Here is a 20796-nt window from a genome sequence, read left to right on the forward strand (position 1 = left end):
GGTGTACAATAATTCTTTGTGTTACAGATGCAAACGTGCAATTTTTCTTTATAATATAGTTGGGAAAGTCCAATTCAAGCAGGATATCCAATGATTGGTATAATCCAAAAGGGATAAGCTGGGGGACGGCCGTTTCAAGAGGTTTTCTTCAGCCCCATGTTCAATCAGATCCCTTATACAATCCAAAGTCTGGTAATCTGTCATTAATCGTTGATCCAATACTGTTTCTAAAGAGAGAGACTGCTATCTTAGCGCGTATCGTTTTTGTTTAGGCTGGAGGGGAGGTAGGAAAAAACAAAAGCTTTAAAAAAAACCACAAATTTTGTAGTAAAGAAAACAGATTCGTTGGTTGAAATAGCATGTCTCTTTCGGTAGTAACAGGACTAGTTGCTAGTTTGGATATTGACGTAAACGTTACAAACAATGAAAACGTTGACTTGTTCCGTAGTAACATCATTGATGTCTATTACAGCGCGTTGTGAAATAGGCAGATCACGAGAGGGGGCAGGAAGGGTTGCATCAGTGTTTGGCTCTCTTGACCCTTTCTTTCATGCCCAGGGTAATGCCGATCTGGGGCCAGGAAGCAATTTTCCTCCAGGCCAGGTTGCCCCAGGGATCCTGGAGGGTTTTTCTCTTTGGACATAGAGAAGGGGTCACTCGGGGAGTTGGGGGGGGGAATGGTGAATTTCCTGCGTTGTGCAGGGGGGTCAGACTAGATGACCCTTGGGGTGGACTTCCTGCTCTATGTTTCTGTGCGGGCAAACTTAAAGCTACATGATCTGGTCTCTTGACAAAATGTTATGTGGCTCTGTTCGTGGAAACCTCAGTGGAAAATACTAATACATTTAACAAATTAAGGAAATGTTTAATAATTCAGATGGATTATTTATTTTTGAGATAAATCAGTACCTTGGATAAGGAAATTGAAAAGCCGTAGAAGCTCTGCTAGCCCGATCTCATCCCAAATTGGAAGCCAAGCAGGGCCGGTACTTGGATGGGAGGCCATCAAGGAAGACTCTGCAGAGGAAGGCAATGGCAAAAAAAACTCTGAACATCTCTTGTCTTGAAGACCCCATGAGGTGAACCTTTGTGGGGTCACCATGAGTCTTGGCCTTGGGTGGGGTTGAAAGAGGTCAATTTTCTGCAATTCTGGAGGGATCTTCAGGATTAGGAAGAGAATGGCGGTGGGAGGTGCTGTCAAGTCACAGCTGATTTATGGGGGTTTCAAGGCAAGAGAAATAAGATGTGACGTCCCATTGCCTGCCTCTGCATAGCAACCCTGGACTTCCTTGGTGGTCTCCCATCCAAATACTAACCAGGCCCGACTCTGCTTAGCTTCTGAGATCTGACGAGATTGGGCTAACCTGGGCCATCTGGGTCAGGGCAGAGACAGACAGAGGTGTTTTCCCATTGCCTGCCTCTGCATAGCAACCTTGGACAAACTTGGTGGTCTCCCACTCAAGTAGTAACCAGGACCGACCCTGCTTAGCTTCTGAGATCTGACGAGATTGGGCTAACCTGGGCCATGCAGGTCAGGGAAGAGACAAACAGAGGTGGTTCGCCATTGCCTGCCTCTGCGTAGCAACCCTGGACTTCCTTGGTGGTCTCCCACCTGCTTGGCTTCTGAGATCTGACAAGATCAGGCTACCATGGGCCATGCAGGTCAGGGCACAAACAAACAAAGGTGTTTTGCCATCGCCTGCTCTGCATAGCAACCCTGGACTTCCTTGGTGGTCTCCCATCCAAGTATTAACTAGGGCTGACCCTGCTTAGTGTCCAAGGTCTGACGAGATCGGGCTAGGCTGGATCATCCAGGGCAAATGAAGAAGAAGAATTGGTTTTTTGCCGACTCTCTCTCTCTTTTAAAGAGAATCAAGCCTGCTTAAAATCTCCTTCTCCCCACAGCAGATGCCTTGTGAGGTAGGTGGGGCTGAGAGCGTTTGGAGAGAACTGTGACTAGCCCAAGGTCACCCAGCAGGCTTCATGTGGAGGAGCTGGGAAACCAACCCCAGATTAGAGTCCGCCACTCTTAACCACTACGCCACGCCGATGGTTTGCCCAGGCCTGCCTCTGCGTAGCAACCCTAGACTTCCTCGGTGGTCTGCCATCTAGGTACAAACCAGGGCTGGCCCTGCTTAGCTTCTGAGATTTGACGAGATCGGGCTAAGCAGAGCTACCCAGGTCACAGCAGAGACAAACAGAGGCGTGTTCCCCATTGCCTGCCTCTATGTAGCAACCCTGGACTTCCTCAGTGGTCTCCCATCCAGGTACAAACCAGGAACGACCCTGCTTAGTTTCTGAGATCTGACGAGATCAGGCTAGCCTGGGCCAGGCAGGTCAGGGCAGCCCACGGGAGATGTCTGATTTGCACTTTTTCATGTGCCTTCTCCTTCAACAGTTTCCAGCCACGGCGATGGCCTCCAAACCCATTCTGGACTCAAAGCAGACCGAGGTGGTAGTGCAGGGCATCCGGACGGAGGTGGTGTGTACAGCGTTCGCTAACACCCTCCTGGTGGTGGTGACGCAGTACGGGACGATGGGCACCCTGGTCTCGGTGGAGCCCGACATGGTGGCTGACGGGCTCAGCAAGCCATTGCTCGCAACAAAAGTCCTCCTCGGCAAGGATGAGGTAAGCCCAGAAACAGGATGTCCACGATGTGGCGAGTGGAGGTGGGGAGATCCCACAAATCAGCGATTGGTCCAAGAGAGGAGCTAAGATGCAGAGGAAATGGGATTGTGATTAAGATCCTTCTCATAAGCCCTTCTCATAAGAAGAAGAGGAAGAGTTGGTTTTTAGATGCCGACTTTCTCTGCCTTTTAAGGAGAATCAACCCGGCTTACGATCGCCTTCCCTTCCTTTCCCCACAACAGACAGTTTACACGGTAGGTAGGGCTGAGAGAGTTTGGAGAGAACCGTGAGTAGCCCAAGGTCACCCAGCAGGCTTCATGTGGAGGAGCAGAGAAACCAAACCGGTTCTCCAGAGTAGACTCCACCGCTCATGTGGAGGAGTGGGGAATCGATCCCGGTTCTCCAGATTAGACTCCGCCGCTGATTTGGAGGAGAGGGGAATCGAACCCGGTTCTCCAGGTTAGAGCCCACCTCTCTTAACCATTACACCATGCTGGCTTAATATGGTCTCATCTGCTGCTTATGAGAACTGGGTTTGACTAGTGCGTTCCCCGCTCATCCCCATTGCTATGAGACGCCATTCCAAGCCATCACAGAACCTCTGAGGCTCTACTGCAAAAAGTATAATAAACAACTACACCACCTCTACGTACAACGTGCTGCAATCACAATAAGCGAAGCAAGGAGTTTGAGCTGTTTGCCTATGGACTGAGTTCTGGTGAATTCAAGTCGCTACAGCTACACTGAACTGACTTTATGTGGAATTGTTCTGTAACTTTAGGATTTGTTGGTTGGTTGGTTGGTTGGTTGGTTGGTTCAATCTATAACCCACCCTCCCCGGCCCAAACCAGGCTCAGGGCGGGGAACATCATCAAACATATCAGACATTAACTTTAGAATTATTACTTTTATTGTTAAACAATAAAACCCAATTTAAAACCCTTAAACTCCAGATGGCGCTTAATTTGGCCCATGTGTGTGTTAAGTGCTGTCAAGTCGTTTCCGACTCATGGCGACCCTATGAATGAAAGTCCTCCAAAATGTCCTATCTTTGACACCCTTGCTCAGATCTTGCAAATTGAAGGCTGTGGCTTCCTTTATTGAATCCATCCATCTCTTGTTGGGTCTTCCTCTTTTCCTGCTGCCCTCAACTTTTCCTAGCATGACTATCTTTTCCAGTGACTCTTGTCGTCTCATGACGTGACCAAAATACCATAGCCTCAGTTGAGTCATTTTAGCTTCTAGGGTCAGTTCAGGCTTGATTTGATCTATAACCCACTGATTTGTTTTTTTGGCAGTCCACGGAATCCGTAACCCTCTCCTCCAACAGCACATTTCAAAGGAATCTATTTTCTTCCCATCAACTTTCTTCACTGTCCAGCTTTCACACCCATACATAGTGATAGGGAATACGATGGCATGACTTAAGTTGATCTTGGTTGCCAATGACACATCCTTACGCTTTCATTGTATAGCAGATAGCTATTTAGGATCATAGTTGATATTAGTGTATGTGTTTATTGTATGATCGTTGTATGTATTAATTGGATATATTATATTTTGGCATACATCATGATTTTGTGAATGTGGTTTCATGAGGTTGGCTCATCTATGTGAATTATATTTGTGATTGCTATCGCAAAAAGAGCACGTTCCCAGTGCCCATTTCATCCACTGGTGTCCATAATCTTCCAGGATTGGGGGGGGCAATACTCCGAGGTCTTCCTACAGAGCAGGATCGACTCCGGCTTGGGAGACCCCTCCTCTGAGGGACTGTCTTTTTTGGTTTCCAGCCTCTCGTCCACATCTGTGCCAGACATCTGGTGACGTTCGTGTCTCAGGAAGCCGGGAACAAGCCCGTTCTCCTCGCCATGGCCCTGAAGGACAAGAGCATCGAGGGAATCCGGACTTTGCAGGAGGCGATCCGGAGGTGCCAGGTTTGGTGAGCCAGGACAAGTCAGCCGCCTCTCCGGGAGGGAGACTTTGACCCTTCCGCCTGAATCCTGTTTTGGACTTGACCCACCTGGTTTTGCTAGGCATTCGGGGAGAAGCGTAGAACCCGGAGATGACTTTGAGCTCAAACGTCATTTTTTTCGGGGTGAAATTTTTTATTTGGTGCCTGGAACTCTGTTTTTCTTTTCGAGCTTCAGTCTGATTTAAAAAAAAAAAAAGCCTTCTTGTTCTATAATTTTGCTTCTGGGAAGGAACAGTCCAGCCGTCGTGAAGCATTTCAAAGTCCTGTTGACTTCCCCGGGAGAGCTTAGCACGGGCTTACGTTTCTCTCGGGGGAGTCAACGGAACTTGCAGCCTTGTTACTCCTAAGTAAGTCCCACCAACTTTCTGCTTAGTAAGTATGTAAAAGGGCCGGCCTTTGGCTGGATCAGGCCCCTAGAGTTTTGGAAGGGGTGCGTGGGTTTGTGTTCTTTTTTTAAAAAAAATCTTATTTCTGCTATGGATGGAAAGCAGTTTCCAGAATACCGTACCATGGCAGACATTGAGAAACAGAACCCTTCTGATAATCTTTTTGCCTCTTTTCTCTATCCCCCCTTTCCAAAAACAGGCACTCTTGCCACTTGATAACCCCGTGGTATGTTTGGGTGACTCCTACAAGAGTGCAAAGAGCTGTGATTTTGAAGATATGCCCCCCCCCCCCGTTTGTGACTTGGCCCCTTCAACGTGCCCCAAGAAAGCGTTTGGCGTGCGATGGCAAAACACTGATATAATATGCTGCAAATATCATTTTTTTCCCTACTGAATTTAGGATGCTTGGAGATCTGTTAGAGAAAGTGCTTCAGGTCATGTTGGGAAAGATGTGACCGTTCTCCGGAAGAGAATAAGTGTTTTGGGTTATTAAGAAAAAAAGGTTTTCTTGAAATGTTCTAAGCTGACGTCAGAGTACCTCTGGCATTCTGTTAACGTCTATGCAATGGAGGGATGTTATCCAATAAAAAATGAAAGTTGTCTTTGTGTGTCCCAATTCTTTCCCCGTTGCCTTATTGACGGACTTCATCAGCTGCCTGGTTAAATCAGGTCCTCCGTAGCAATCTCTGCTTCCCCTTTTGGCGTTGGTAACTCTGTGCCTGATAACACGAGGTTTACAATTTCCCCTAAGAATGTAGACTGTCTTACGTAGTTGTTAACATATTGAAGGGGTCGAGGGTATTTTAAACCCTCGTCTTGAACCGTTCTGCAGAAAGGAAATCTTTTGTAGGATGGTTTATTCTGGGGCTTTTTCATCTGGAAAAACGTTGGGGGAATAAAGTTGGAGGTCGGGGAGAGAAATCGATTTCCTGTTTTCCATTTCTGCGTGCATAAGAACACTGAGCTGCCCGTCGCCTCAGCAGTCCCCACAACAGCCCGACAAGGAAGGCTGATCCCAAAATTGCAGACAGGTGCTGGAGAGCTAGCAACCCGACTTGGGCTCCTTATAAAAATGTGTGGCAGAGGCACATTATTTATTTATTTGGTACCATTTTATCCCCACCCTCCTTCCAGTGAGATCAGGGCAATGCACCCCATTCAGTGTTCCTCCATTTTATCTTCTCAACAACCCTCTGAGGTAGACAGGGCTGAGAGAGAGGGACCGGCCCATGCGGGGATCCGAACCTGGAGCTCCCTGATTCTGGCCTGACCCTAACCGCTACACCGCACTGACTTCAGATGGTTGCATGCTCTTCAGACTAGAGAGAGGGTTGCATTTGGGGGATGATTCCCCATGTTAAAACCTTGAAAATAGCACGATTTGAAACTATATCCTTAAAAATGGATATAGTTTTCAGGGTGTAAGCTTGGGAGAGGCAAAGCTCCCTTCGCCGGATACTTGGTAGGCCTGACGAGAAAGTATCAGATGAAGGGAGCTTTGGCTCTCGAAAGCTTATACCATGGAAATCTTTTAAGGTGCCGCTGAACTCGAATCTTGGTCTTCTGCTGCAAACCAACACGGCTACCCGCCTGAAACAGCCTTCCTAAAAACGGAACTCATTGGCCTAACCTACCTCACACAGGGTGGTTGTGAGGCTAAAAGCAAGACTGTTGTGTCTCTGAATAGCTCTGGGAACTGAAATCGGAATTCTAGCAGCTCTCCTGGATCCGTGCACGCTGCAGAAGGCTATTTTGCAGGGTGCTCTGCCGGCGAAAGGCTTGGAACTGGCTTGGGAAAATATCTGATTATAATATCTGTCACCAGGCCTATCTCTGTTTCAAGGCAGCCGAGGGACCCAAGCTTGGATACCCATAATTTCTCTCCCGATAGTGTCCCAGGCGTAATTGCCGGCAGTGCCGTAAAGCAGGTAAACACGGTTTTATCTGCTTTATGGCATTTAGAAATGGCTGTACAAAATAACAGCACGCTGGCTCCAAGGAAGCATATATTAATGTTCACGCCAATATATACACACACCTAATATCTCCTGGACTGTCTTAACTACCTAAATAATCTTACAACTATATACGAAACAAAAATGAGACATAGAATACGTAATTCACAGAGTACTCTACCTATTGAACTGGTCTCCGTATGGCCAACTCTACCAGTTGAACTGAATTCTTTTTCTGCTGGCTGGAGCTTGCGTTTTTCTGAATACGTGTTGGATTCTTATAGAGCCCACGGGTGGAAATCCCATGTTTTGTTTTTGTTTCTGTTTTGCATATTATAATAAGATTATTTAGGGAGTAGTTAGACAGCCCAGGTGTTCTGTTATGTGTGTATATATTGGTGTGAACATTAATATATGATTTGTTTCTTGGAGCCAGCGTGCTGTTATTTTGTATAGCAACCTCCAGATGGTGGCTGGGGATCTGGCATTACAACCGATTAGTTCCAGGCGACAGAGATTAGTTCCCCGGGAGAAAACGGCCGCTTTGGATTGTGGACTCTATGGCATTCTACCCCACTGAAGACCCTCCTCCCAAATCCCACCCTCCTCATGCTCCACCCCCCAGGTATTATCCCAACCGAGAGCAACCCTAGAAACACGTGAAGCTGCCTTCTACTGAAGCAGACCCTTGGTCCGTCAAGGTCAGTATTGTCTACTCAGAGGGGCAATGGCTCTCTGGGGTCTCCGGTGGGGGTCTTTCACATCACCTACTGCCTGGTCCATTTCTTGAATAGTTGACACCTGAGCACACATGAAGCTGCCTTTACTAAAGCAGACCCTTGGTCCATCAAGGTCGGTATTGCCTACTCAGACTGGTGGCTGTTCTCCAGGGTCTCAGGCTGAGGTCTTTCACATCACCTACTGCCTGGTCCTTTTAACTGGAAATGCTGGAAATTGAACCTGGGACAAAATATTGTCGAAGGCTTTCACGGTCAGAGTTCATTGGTTCTTGTAGGTTATCCGGGCTGTGTGACCATGGTCTTGGTATTTTCTTTCCTGACGTTTCGCCAGCAGCTGTGGCAGGCATCTTCAGAGGAGTAACACTGAGGCCTCTTCAGAGGAGACACTGTCCTTCAGTGTTACTCCTCTGAAGATGCCTGCCACAGCTGCTGGCGAAACGTCAGGAAAGAAAATACCAAGACCACGGTTACACAGCCCGGATAACCTACAAGAACCAATTTTTAAAACTGTTTAGACACTTCTTTGGAAGTCGGGTGATGGGTCCCTTTTTAAGGCGGGTGGAGGGTCGAAGGGGTATCTTTTTGAACTTTATAATTTTGTAACCATGAATGTGCCCTGACCTGGATGGCCCAGGCTAGCCTGATCTCAGACCTGACCTGGATGGCCCAGGCTAGCCTGATCTCGTCAGATCTCAGAAGCTAAGCAGGGTCAGCCCTGGTTGATATTTGGATGGGAGACCACCAAGGATTACCAGGGTTGCTGTGCAGAGGAAGGCCCTGGCAAACCACCTCTGATAGTCTCTTGCCATGAAAACCCCCCAAAAGGGGTCGCCATAAGTCGGCTGCAACTTGAAGGCACTTTACACCCACACACAACCATGAATGTCTTAATAAGTATATATCGATACTCTTTCGTATTTTCTTTTTTTTAAATTTTCTTTTTATTATTATTGTTGTATTTGTTTTGTTTTATGTTATAAACCACCTGTGATAGTCTCTTGCCATGAAACCCCCCAAAAAGGGGTCGCCATAAATCGGCTGTGACTTGAAGGCACTTTATACCCACACACAACCATGAATATCTTAATAAGTATATATCGATACGCTTTCGTATTTTCTTTTTTTAAAAATTTTCTTTTTATTATTGTTGTTGTATTTGTTTGTTTTGTTTTATGTTATAAACCACCTCTGATAGTCTCTTGCCATGAAACCCCCCAAAAAGGGGTCGCCATAAGTCGGCTGCGACTTGAAGGCACTTTACACACACACACAACCATGAATGTCTTAATAAGTATATATCGATACGCTTTCGTATTTTCTTTTTTTTAATTTTCTTTTTATTGTTGTTGTATTTGTTTGTTTTGTTTTATGTTATAAACCACCTCTGATAGTCTCTTGCCATGAAACCCCCCCCAAAAGGGGTCGCCATAAGTCGGCTGCGACTTGAAGGCACTTTACACACACACACACACAACCATGAATGTATTAATAAGTCTATACCGATACGCTTTCGTATTTTCTTCTTCTTTTTTTTAATTTTCTTTTTATTATTGTTGTGGTTGTTTGTTTTGTGTTATGTCATAAAAATAAAAAGAAAATTATAAAGAAAGTTTTGTTTTATGTTATAAAAATAAAATTATAAAGAAAGGGAAGAAAGCGCGAACAGTATTTTTTTATGATGTTTTCAAACTCTTCATACATCCCTGGGAATACATCACGCGGCAAGCCCCGAAGTCAGTGTATAAAAACCCAACCCTTCAAGGCGCTCTTGGAGCCCCCCGGCCGGACTGCGGCCCCGCCCGCAGGCGCATCGCCCTGCGCACACCTGTGCCAGGTGCGGAGCATCTCCAGGGAGACGGCGGCGGTGCAAAGGCGTGGGGCCGGGCCGGCCGGAGGAGGAGTCTCCGGGGAAGGCGGGCAGGTGCCGCCGGGGGCCGAGGGAGGGCTCTCCGGGGCGGCTGGGAGAGGAAGCGGCGGCCGGGCCGGGCCCAGCGACGCGCGTCCCGGGAGCTGCGCTCTCCGTGCGCCCCGGCTCCAGCGCGCGTCCCTCTGCTCCGGAGCGGGGTGAGTAAGTTACTCCGGGGGGGGGAGGCGCTCCTGGACCACTTGGGGGGCCAGTTACGCCTGGGAGGCCGTGCCTTGGAGTTGCCCCTCTCTGGGCGCAGGCTCCCCCCCCAACCCAATGCTCGAAACTCAACAATAAGCCCCCCACCCACCCACCCACCCCATGCAGAATTTTACGCATTGGGATGGGGGAAATGCACATCTGGAGAGGGGCAAATCCGAGGCAAGACCTCCCAGGGAGGTCTTGCCGGGGAGAAGTTGGGCCGCTTCTCTGGGCTCACGCTCCCCCACATCCAGATGCTCAAAACTCAGCAATGAGCCCCCCACCCGCGCGCCCCCATGCGGAGTTTTGTGCATTGGGATGGGGGAAATGTACATTTGGAGAGGGGCGAAGCCGAGGCAAGACCTCCCAGGCCCAAACGACCGGGGAGAAGTTGGGCCGCTTCTCTGGGTGCACGCTCCCCCCCCATCCAGATGCTCAAAACTCAACAATAAGCCCCCCACCCAGCCACCCCCATGAGGAGTTTTGTGCATTGGGATGGGGGAAATGCACATTTGGAGAGGGGCAAAGCCGAGGCAAGACCTCCCAGGCCCAAACGACCGGGGAGAAGTTGGGCCGCTTCTCTGGGCGCACGCTCCCCCCACATCCAGATGCTCAAAACTCAACAATGAACCCCCCACCCGCTCACCCCCATGCAGAGTTTTACGCATTGGGATGGGGGGAAATGCACATCTGGAGAGGGCCAAATCCGAGGCAAGACCTCCCAGGGAGGTCTTGCCGGGGAGAGGTTTGGCCGCTTCTCTGGGCGCACGCTCCCCCCCATCCAGATCGTCAAAACTCAACAATAAGCCCCCCACCCGCCCACCCCCATGCAGAGTTTTGTGCATTGGGATGGGGGAAATGTACATTAGGAGAGGGGCAAATCCGAGGCAAGACCTCCCGGGCCCAAACGACCGGGGAGAAGTTTGGCCGCTTCTCTGGGCGCCCGCTCCCCCCCATCCAGATGCTCAAAACTCAACAATAAGCCCCCCACCCGGCCACCCCCATACAGAGTTTTGTGCATTGGGATGGGGGAAATGTACATTTGGAGAGGGGCAAATCTGAGCAAGACCTCCCAGGCCCAAAGGACCGGGGAGAAGTTTGGCCGCTTCCAAACGCCGCTGGAAACCAGGAGCCAGCTTCCCCTATCCCCCCACCCCAGCTCCCTCCACCCCTTCCCAGAGCCCCTTTGTTGGGTCTCCTGGGGCTGGTGATGGGTAGACCGGCTGTGGTTGCCAGTCTCCAGGCGAGGCTGGGAGACTCCCCCCAACCCTGGAATCCCAGCTGATCTCCAGACCAGGGCCGGATTTAAGTTTGATGAGGCCCTAAGTTGTTGAAGGTAATGGGGCCCTTTATATGTCCAGCTGTCCTTTGTCAACAACAAATTGTTGCTGTTTTGTGTGTTGAATATATGCTATATGGTAATTTATGGACCTAAGAGGTCTCTAAAGCCATTTGCACATAACAAAATATGTATTTTATCAAAGTAATTGTTGAATTGAAATACAATTAAGAAGTATATTAATAGTGAAATAATTATTAAGCTCTAACTTAAAATGATTTTTTATTCATAACAAGCTTAATAACATTGGCATTTGGCAAAAACAAAAGTTCCTTTAGAAACACAATTTACAAAGACTCATAATCTAGTCTCTAGAAACTTGCTATAACATGAAATAATAATAGGTGTAAATGTTGCTGTGTGTAGGTTTTATTTGTTTTTTATCTTATATTTTGGAAATGTACATCCAGTTTTTTTTTCCTTTAAATTTTTTGGGGGGGCCCAAGAGAGTGGGGCCCTTCGCTATAGCTTGTTTAGCTTATACGTGAATCCGGCACTGCAGTCCAGACCGCATCAATCCCTTCTCTGTTTATTTAAGACATTTCTTCCGCTTCTCCGGGAGGAAAATGGCTGCTAGGGAAGGCGGACTGCAGGGCGTTCTGCCCTGCCCAGCCCCCTCCCTAAAACCCGCCCTCCCCAGGTGTTTGCCAACTGGGAGTTGGCAGCCTTGGGACCGGCTGGGTAGCTGTCTCTTTACCAGCTCCGTCTGCCTCGAGGAACCTACGACCCGCGGGTGTGTGTGTGTGTGTGTAGATGCTGTTGGCTTCCGTGGCCTCAAATACTGCCACCTGTTTACAGGGCAGGAGTGGCCCGGGCCGGTTGGCAACCTAAAGAAAAGGCCTGAGTTTACACATTGTTGGCCTATAGCTGTGGTGGAATGGTCACAGCAACATACCCAGTACTGTTCAGCTGCATCTCTGCAGAATCCCTCCTCCAGCAGCAAAGGGTTAATTTTGGGGGGAGTTTGGGGGCCTCAGGAGCATAAAGGGGGGTATAGCTACCCCCCCTTCCTAGGCATTGTTTTCCTGTTTAAAATTCTGAAATCCTGCTGTTCAGCGCAACAGGTTTTCTCATTTCTGTCTCGGCCCGTGGAGGGGTGTGCGTCCCCTAAGAGCATAGCAGTGTAGAAAAGCAGATGTTTTGTTGAATTCGAAGAAGAGGAGGAAGAGGAAAAGGAGTTGGTTTTTATATGTCGACTTTCTCTCCCGCTTAAGGCAGAATCAAACCGCCTTACAATCGCCTTCCCTTCCCCTCCCCGCAACAGACACCCTGTGAGGCAGGTAGGGCTGAGACAGTGTGACTAGCCCAAGGCCACCCAGCTGGCTTCATGCAGAGGAGTGGGGAAACAAAGCCAGTTCCCCAGATTAGCCTCCGCAGCTCATGTGGAGGAGTCGGGAATCGAACCCGGTTCTCCAGATCAGAGTCCACCGCTGCGAACCACTGCTCTTAGCCACAACACCATGCTGGCTCTCAGATGTCGGGCAACGTAGAGGTTCATTGTTTTCTTAATTTGGGAGGCAAGCTAGACTGAGGGACAGCCAGGGAGATCGTCCCTGGTTGGCCCCTGCGTGAACAGACTGCTGGACTCGATGGGCCTTGGTCTGATCCAGCTGGGCCTTTCTTATGTTCTTATCACCTGCTACCAGATCCTTTCAATTGGTGATGCTGGGGATTGAACCTGATCTCCACGCAGCAAAGGTCAGTTCCCCTGGAGAAAAATGGCTGCTTTGGAGGCTCGACTCTAGGGCGTTATACCCTACTGAAGTCCCTTACCTGCACAAGCCCAGCGCCCTTCTCAGGCTCCAACCCCCCCCCCCACAAATCTCCAGGTATTTCCCAACCCAGGACCTGGCAACCATACCTTGTGCGCATCAATGCTTGCTCCCATTTGCTCTTGGCACTTCACAGGCACAAGGGGGAGCGGCTGAGATACATACGAAGAGGCCTTTTGCCAAGGCCTCTTTTCTCGCTGGAGAGGAGGCTATTGTAGAGCCCTTTGCCAGCATAGTGGCTGGGAGAGGAGGCGATTACAGAGCCCTTTGCCAGCATGGTGGCTCAGAAAAAAGTGGATAAGGTGTATTGGGAAAGTCTGTGGTATTAGAGCCATGCCAAGAGCCCCATGGCGCAGAGTGGTAAGCTGTAGTCCAAGCTCTGCTCACAACCTGAGTTCGATCCCGACGGAAGTCAGTTTCAGGCGGCCGGCTCAAGGTTGACCCAGCCTCCCATCCTTCCAGGAAGGTAAAGTGAGTACCCAGCTTGCTGGGGGTAAAGGGAAGATGACTGGCAAACCACCCCGTAAACATAGTCTGCCCAGTAAACGTTGGGATGTGACATCACCCCATGGGTCAGGAATCAGTGCTTGCACGGCTGGATGGGTCAGATTGGACCCCCCGCCCCGCCCCGCGCCCCACCTTTCCTTTTCCTCTCTAGGTTCCTAGCTTGTGCCACCTTAGCTCACGATACGCTATGACAATTATATTAGTCACGTCGATTTGTCAAGGAACGTTTTCCACCCTTGGCTGCAACTTGTTCCCGCTTGGGACAGGGCCCCCAAAATGTGCGTAGAGCACACTGTTGGCTAACCAGTCTAGCCGGTGATGGGAAAAGCTGCTTTGCGTGGAGCGCACATTTAGCTCAGGGCAAACAAAACCTTTCGGGTGCGGCCCACGAAACCATGTGCTTTGCTTATTTACCGGGGTTCTGGGTAGCCGTGGGTGGGGAGCTGACTGGCTTCTTTCCGGAGCATGTCACGGGCTAGAGTGAGACAGACTAGGGCAAAACCCTGTCCCTTTAAAAAAAACAAAAACTTGGTGTGTTCTTGCCAGATCTGTTCGGCACCCCAAAAACCGGTTTTCTAATTCCAGCATGACAAAGAGCATGTGCCGGCAACAGTGCTCTGGGGCTGTTTTGTGTTAGGATGGAAACAAATAAGGAAAACTCGCAAGAACATCTGCAGAACATTGAGTCCTTGGACTTAAATTCTACTGATGGGTTCACTGATTGTTCGTACAAACACGGAACATATTTGATTGCTTTATTGATATCCACCTTTTAGACCCAAAGTGGCTTGTAACATCATAAGAACATCATGAGAGTCCTGCTGGATCAGACCAGTGGTCCATCTAGTCCAGCATCCTGGTGGCCAACCAGTTCCTCTGTAGGGCCATCAACAGGGCATAGAGGCCGAGGCCTTCCCCAATAAGAACATCAGAAGAGCCCTGCTGGATCAAACTACTGAGGGTCCATCTAGTGCAGCATCCTGCCTCCCACAGTGGCCAACCAGTTCCCCTGGAGGTCCAACTGAAGTGCCTATAAACTTCATTTATAGGAAAACATATATTCTTTCATATGTAGGTTCATGAGGTGCTATTCATAGGTTCATGAGGTGCTATGCTCAAAAATAGAGCATAGCATCAGGCAGATATATTCTACCCACACATGGAAACTTTGGGAACGTTGGCATCCATAACTATAAGAGGCCAACAGAACACGTTGCCTGGTACAGGCTTTCCCCTGTAGAGAAAAACAGTGTCTTACCTTCACTGTTAGGAATGTGAATCACAAGACCAAGTGCTTGCTTAGAGACAGCTTCTACCAATCTCTATATACTATGTTAATTAAAGAAAGGCAGACAACCAATGTTTAGTAAGTCGACGTAATTGGAACATCCCTAACCAGAAGTTATAACTGGGGTAGCAATCCTTTGTTCTGTATGAAGACTGTCCTGCGCATTAGGGCAGTTTCATCCGGGATGCATATTGAGCTCAATAAACTGCTGCTTTGAACTATTAACCTCCCACTGTGTTATATTAATTCGAAATTAATATTATAACACAGGCATTACACAACAACAGGGGATAGAGGCCGAGGCCTTCCCCTGATCAGAACATCAGAAGAGCCCTGCTGGATTAAACCAGTGGTCCATGTAGTCCAGCATCCTCTCTCACACAGTGGCCAACCAGTTCCTCTGGAATGCCAACCAAGGGCACAGAGGCCGAGGCCTTCCCCTGTGAAGAACATCAGAAGAGGGGCCGTGGCTCAGTGGTAGAGCCTCTGCTTGGCATGCAGAAGGGTCCCAGGTTCAATCCCCAGCATCTCCTGTTAAAGGGACCAGGCAAGGAGGTGATGTGAATAGACCTCAGCCTGAGACCCTGGAGAGCCGCTGCTGGCCCGAGTAGACAATATTGACTTTGATGGACCAAGGGTCTGATTCAGTAGAAGGCAGCTTCATGTGCTCATGTGTTTAAGAGCCCTGCTGGATCAAACCAGTGAGGGTCCATCTAGTCCAGCATCCTGTCTCTCACCGTGTCCAAGCAGTTCCTCTGGAGGGCCAACAACAAGCATAAAGGCCAAGGCCTTCCTCTGATGAGAACATCAGAAGAGGCCTGCTGGATCAGACCCGTGGTCCATCTAGTCCAGCATCTCGTCTCACACAGTGGCTAACCAGTTCCTCTGGAGGTCCAACAACAGGGCACAGAGGCCGAGGCCTGCCGTTGATCAGAACCTCAGAAGAGCCCTGCTGGATCAGACCAGCGGTCCATCTAGTCCCCCATCCTGGTTCACACAGAGGCCAGCCTGTTGTCCTGGTGGGCCGAACAAACAGGGAACGGAGACCCTGTTTTCTTGACGAGTTTTAGCTGAGGAGGGGTTAGTGAATTAAAATTCTGCCCCTGCGGCCGTTGAGTTCGAATCCAAGCCAGGATGACTCTGAAACCGGTGGTTTGGCTGCTAGGTCGACTGCCGGTCCTGCAATAAATCCATCATGCGAGATTCTCTTCTGGACAGGGACACGGAAGACAAGAACTTCCAGAAAGAGTTGGCGTGGGTGGAGTGGGTAGGAAGTGTGTCTGTTTGAGTCCCAGCCCTTCGGGCACTGGGTTGTCTTAAGCAAGTCTGGGTCACGTTCGTGCAGAAATCCTCCAGGCCAGGCTTCGGTAACCTGGATTCGGTATCCCTGCCCACTCTCTCCACACCATGCATAATTTTATAGATCTCTATCGTATCTCCCCTTAACCGCCTTCTTTTTAAGCTAAACGGTAGATAAAATGAGCTAGGTCGACTCGCTGTAAGGCAGTATCGTATATTTGTAATTATGATAATTTCCACTTGCCAGTTGGGAAACTGAGACTCGATCTCTCCGAGGCCTCCCAGCACATCTGGGTCTCGTACTCGAGTCCAGCTGTGGATCCCCGTTGGTTTCCTTTACAAAGCTCCAAGGCGGAAGGTTTTATCGACTTCCAGAAAAGCACCAGCTGAGTTAAGGTTGCCAACCTACAGGAGGGGCCTGGAGATCTCCTGGAGTTACAGCTCGCCTCCAGATGACAGAGATCAGTTCCCCTGGAGAACAAGCCATTTCCCAAACCGGAGGCGGCAACCCTATTCTCGGTCCATGTTCTAAGGGTCGGCCAAAGTCAACAAGGAAGAAGATAGAGGCTGGGAAATAAAACCAGCAAAAAAAAAAAGTCCTTCTCCGTGGTGCTATCTCCGCGGCCTGGTTAATGTTTACACGGCAGGCTGTGCCACGGCGTGACGGGTTTGGTTCGGAGGCCTGTTTTCATGGCCAGCTCCCCGGTGGCTAGTCTTGTTGACTTACGGAGGGCATCGGCTCCTCTCGGGGGGGATCCTGGCGGTCAGCTGACGCCTTGGTAACCCTAGCCTCGCTCCGCTGCCGCGATGTGGGCGTCAGTGGGGTGAAGCCGGAGCCCTGTCCGACGGACGGGAACGTCCAGCCCCCGAGCAGCTGGGTCTGTTTGTCTCCCTCCGCCCGACGCTTTCCCCTTCTGTTTGGGGCAGTGGTATTTTTGGACGCTGCTGTATATTTTGTCTGCCCCTGGACACGTTGAAAGCGCTTCTCTTGCGAAAGGGGGTGAGTAAATGAGCCAAGGGTTTTGCGCTTTGGGGATACGTGTGGAAATGTCCGCTAAGTAGGGAAGGTGCGGCTAGATTCGAGTCTAGGAGCACCTTAGAGACTTAAGATTTTCGGGGTATGCGCTATCAAGAGTCAAAGCTCCCTTCATCAGATCTTGGTAGTAGGTAATCCCAAACGCTTGGCTCGACCTGCGAAGGCAAAATCTCGTCTCTACGAAAATCGCCACCATGATAAGATGTTTATCTTCCAGGTGTTTAGAGAGGGAGCAAGTCTTATTGCACGGGTTGCAGGCTCTGATGGGTTTAATTGCTAGATCAGGCTGCGTGAAATCTTTTATGGATCGGAGGGAACAATGTCTGACCGAGGGGGCAGGAAAAAAACGCACGCTTGGTTGGGTGCTTTGAACATGGGCTGGGTTGCGGCTTGTGAAGTGTAGCAGAAAGCCGAGAGGGGATATTTATTTAGATCAGGCCTTGACAAATTGTCTGCGGAGCCTGCCCGGCTCATTTTTAGCATTCAGGCTTTTTATATTTTAATGACTTTAAAAAAAAAAAAAGTTGCTGCCCCAAAATGGAATTCAAACTCCTTTTTTAGTTCCCCCCCCCATAAATTTATTAAAACTATGACAAAAAGTATTCCGATATTTATATTTATACTTCTCTCTTCTCCCCAAATGGCCTTCTATTTTATCTCCTCTCTTCATTTTTATTCTGACAACAGCCACCCTGTGAGGTAGGCAAGGTCGAGACAGAATGGTTGGCCCAGTATCACCCAGCAAGCTTCCATGGTGGTATGGGGAGTCGATCCCGAGTCTCCCAGATGCCGCTAATCTGATGCTCTAACCATTATACCACACTGTCCTTGTATAAACATAGGAGTAACCCTGGGTGTCATTGTTGCAGCAGAAAGACGACTAATTCAGGGGTGGGGAACCTTTTTCCCCGCCAAGGGCCATTTGGATATTTATAACCTCATTTGCGGGCCATACAAAATTATCAACTTAAAAATTAGCTGACCAAGCCCCAAGCAAGCAGCTGCCCCAGATGACCCCCCCCCCAGGGGGGGCGGGCAGGCATCCAACCGGTTAAGGTCTCGGTATATGGTTCAGGTTTATTGCATACGGCCAAAGGCCGTTACAAGTACTGATAAAAAAAACAAAACCATATAGCAATCACTGATAAAAGTTACATTTTGGTAACCGATTAAAACTCAAAAACTAACCCGCCAGAACTTATTAAAAAAACAGACAATGACACAGAACATTCTTGACAAAGGAGTGTTCAAAGTTATCTGGGAATACCCCATCTTTAAATAAACAGCAATAGAAGAAGGAGAAGAGTTGGTTTTTATATGCCGACTTTCTCTACCACTTAAGGGAGAATCAAACCGGCTTACAATCACCTCCCCTTCCCCTCCCCACAACAGACACCCTGTGAGGTTGGTGGGGCTGAGAGAGCTCTAAAAGAGCTGTGACTAGCCCAAGGTCACCCAGCTGGCTTCGTGTGGAGGAATGGGAAAATAAATCCAGTTCAGCAGATTAGCCTATGCCGCTCATGTGGAGGAGTGGGGAATCAAACCAGATCAAGAGTCTACCGCTCCAAACCCCTGCTCTGAACCGCTACACCACACTGGCTCTCAATACCACTCCAGACTTGCTAAGAAACAGAATAAACCCTAATAATTAGGTCTGAAGCCCAAACTCTGAAACATTTTTCTCCAGGGGAACTCATCCCTGTTTTCTGGAGATGAGTTGTAATTCCAGGAGATCTCCAGTCCCCACCTGGAGGCTGGCAACCCTAGGCAGTGATCTATGAAGTCCAGCATCCTGTTTCACACAGTGGCCGAGCAATGGGGCATAGAGGCCAAGTCTAACCCACCTCCCAACGCCGGATGCTCTGCTTGGTCCTTTCGCTCATACGTTTCCCTTGCATTTAGGTCTTCGTCTGGGGAGCTGTGTGTGTATGTGCGCCATTCTCTTCTCAGTCGGAGCTGTGGCTCAGTGGTAGAGCATCTGCTTGGCATGCAGAAGGTCCCAGGTTCAATCCCTGGCATCTCCAGTCAAAGGGACTAGGCAAGTAGATGAGGAGGAGGGCCTCTGCCTGAGACCCCGGAGAGCAGCCGCTGGTCTGAGTAGACAATACTGACTTTGATGGACCAAGGGTCTGGTTCAGTAGAAGGCAGCTTCATGTGTTCATGCTTTGGGCCCCTGGTGACTTGGGCGGGTGTGATGCCTGTGGAAATTTCAGTGTTGGTGGACCTGTTCGTTTGTAGGGTCACGCCACTGTCTGAGGGTTGGTGCGGGAGAGGAACACAGTGGCTCCCAACTGTATGCCCCCCTAAGAACTAAAGGTTGCTTCAGTCTACTGAGTCACTGGAAAAGACAGTCATGCTAGGAAAAGTTGAGGGCAGCAGGAAAAGAGGGAGACCCAACAAGAGATGGATGGACTCAATAAAGGAAGCCACAGCCTTCAATTTGCAAAATCTGAGCATGGCTGTCAAAGATAGGACATTTTGGAGGACTTTCATTCATAGGGTCGCCATGGGTCGGAAGCGACTTGACGGCACTTAACACACACAAGTCTACCCTGCAGTTTTGCAAGGCAGAGTCAACACCCCCCTAAACCCCTGGACTTAGAAGGGTGTAGCTCAAGATTGCACTGTGAATCCGACCGATCTTGTCACAACAGGTCGGGCCCGTACATCATTGATTTTTCCGCTTCTTTTCCCGTCCCAGTATATTACCGCTACATATGGAAAGAAGGGGGAGTATCGGTGTATGTCTGAAGAGGCAGTTGTAAGCCGTTCTACCCCTCCCCAATGAGAGTGAAATATGGAATTTTTGCACCACCAGTTGGTGGAGTGGTTAGAGCATCAGGCTAGAACCGGGTTTGCATCCCCACTTGCTGGGTGAGCTTGGACCAGTCGCGCACACTCAGCCTGATCTCATTACAGAGCTTGGGAAGGTGCAGAAAAGAGCACCCAAAACGATTAGGGGACTAGAGCAACGACCCTATGAAGAGCGATTAAAACGCTTAGGGCTGTTTAGCTTGGAAAGAAGGCGGCTGAGGGGAGACAGGAGAGAGGTCTATGAAATTAAGCATGGTTTGGAGAGAGTGGACAGGGAGAAGCTTTTCTCCCTCTCCCATAATACCAGAACGTGGGGCCATCTGCTGAAGATGGAGGGTGAGAGATTCAAAACAGATAAAAGGAAGTATTTTTTTCACACAGCGCATAGTTAAATTGTGGAACTCCCTGCTCCAGGATTTGGTGATGGCTGCCAACTTGGAAGGCTTTAAGAGGGGAGTGGACATGTTAATGGAGGAAAGGGGTATTCATGGCTACTAGTTAAAATGGATACTGATCATGATGCATACCTGTTCTTTCCAGTACCAGAGGAGCATGCCTATTCTATGAGGTGCTGTGGGACACAGGCAGGATGGTGCTGCTGCAGTCGTCTTGTTTGTGGGCTTCCTAGAGGCAGCTGGTTGGCCACTGTGTGAACAGACTGCTGGACTTAATGGGCCTTGGTCTGATCCAGTAGGGCCTTTCTTATGTTCTTATGATCTACCTTGCAGGGTTGTTGTGAGGATAAAATGGGAGAAGAGGAGAATGATGCAAATGGTTTCGGGGTCCCCAACGGGGGAGAAAGGCGGAGGTATATGCGAAGCAAAATACGTTTTAATATGAAATGTTCACGAGGCGGTGATCAAAACTTGTCGGGCCTCGATTGAGACTTGGCGGTTGTGGTGAAATAAAGAATGATCGTGGGGGGGGGGGGTTTACTTCAGTCTGCGGA

The 20796-nt window shown here is 49.2% G+C and overlaps 2 protein-coding genes across 2 annotated transcripts in view; both read left to right on the top strand.

Annotated features, from left to right (window-relative positions):
- Nucleotides 1-2413: 2413 nt before the first annotated feature.
- PSMG3 (proteasome assembly chaperone 3) lies at nucleotides 2414-4575 on the top strand. Its single transcript, XM_056866446.1, has 2 exons — nucleotides 2414-2629; nucleotides 4423-4575. The coding sequence occupies exons 1-2, from the start codon at nucleotides 2414-2416 to the stop codon at nucleotides 4573-4575; spliced, it is 369 nt and encodes a 122-aa protein (XP_056722424.1).
- Nucleotides 4576-15893: 11318 nt separating this feature from the next.
- The window catches only part of TMEM184A (transmembrane protein 184A), a 16571-nt gene continuing 11668 nt past the window's right edge, over nucleotides 15894-20796 (top strand). Inside the window, exon 1 of the mRNA XM_056866623.1 lies at nucleotides 15894-15965. Within this exon, the coding sequence (XP_056722601.1) occupies nucleotides 15894-15965 (72 nt within the window). The remainder of the gene's footprint in view (nucleotides 15966-20796) is intronic.

The sequence above is a fragment of the Euleptes europaea genome, chromosome 21 (genome assembly GCF_029931775.1).
Source record: "Euleptes europaea isolate rEulEur1 chromosome 21, rEulEur1.hap1, whole genome shotgun sequence".
Lineage (NCBI taxonomy): Eukaryota > Metazoa > Chordata > Lepidosauria > Squamata > Sphaerodactylidae > Euleptes > Euleptes europaea.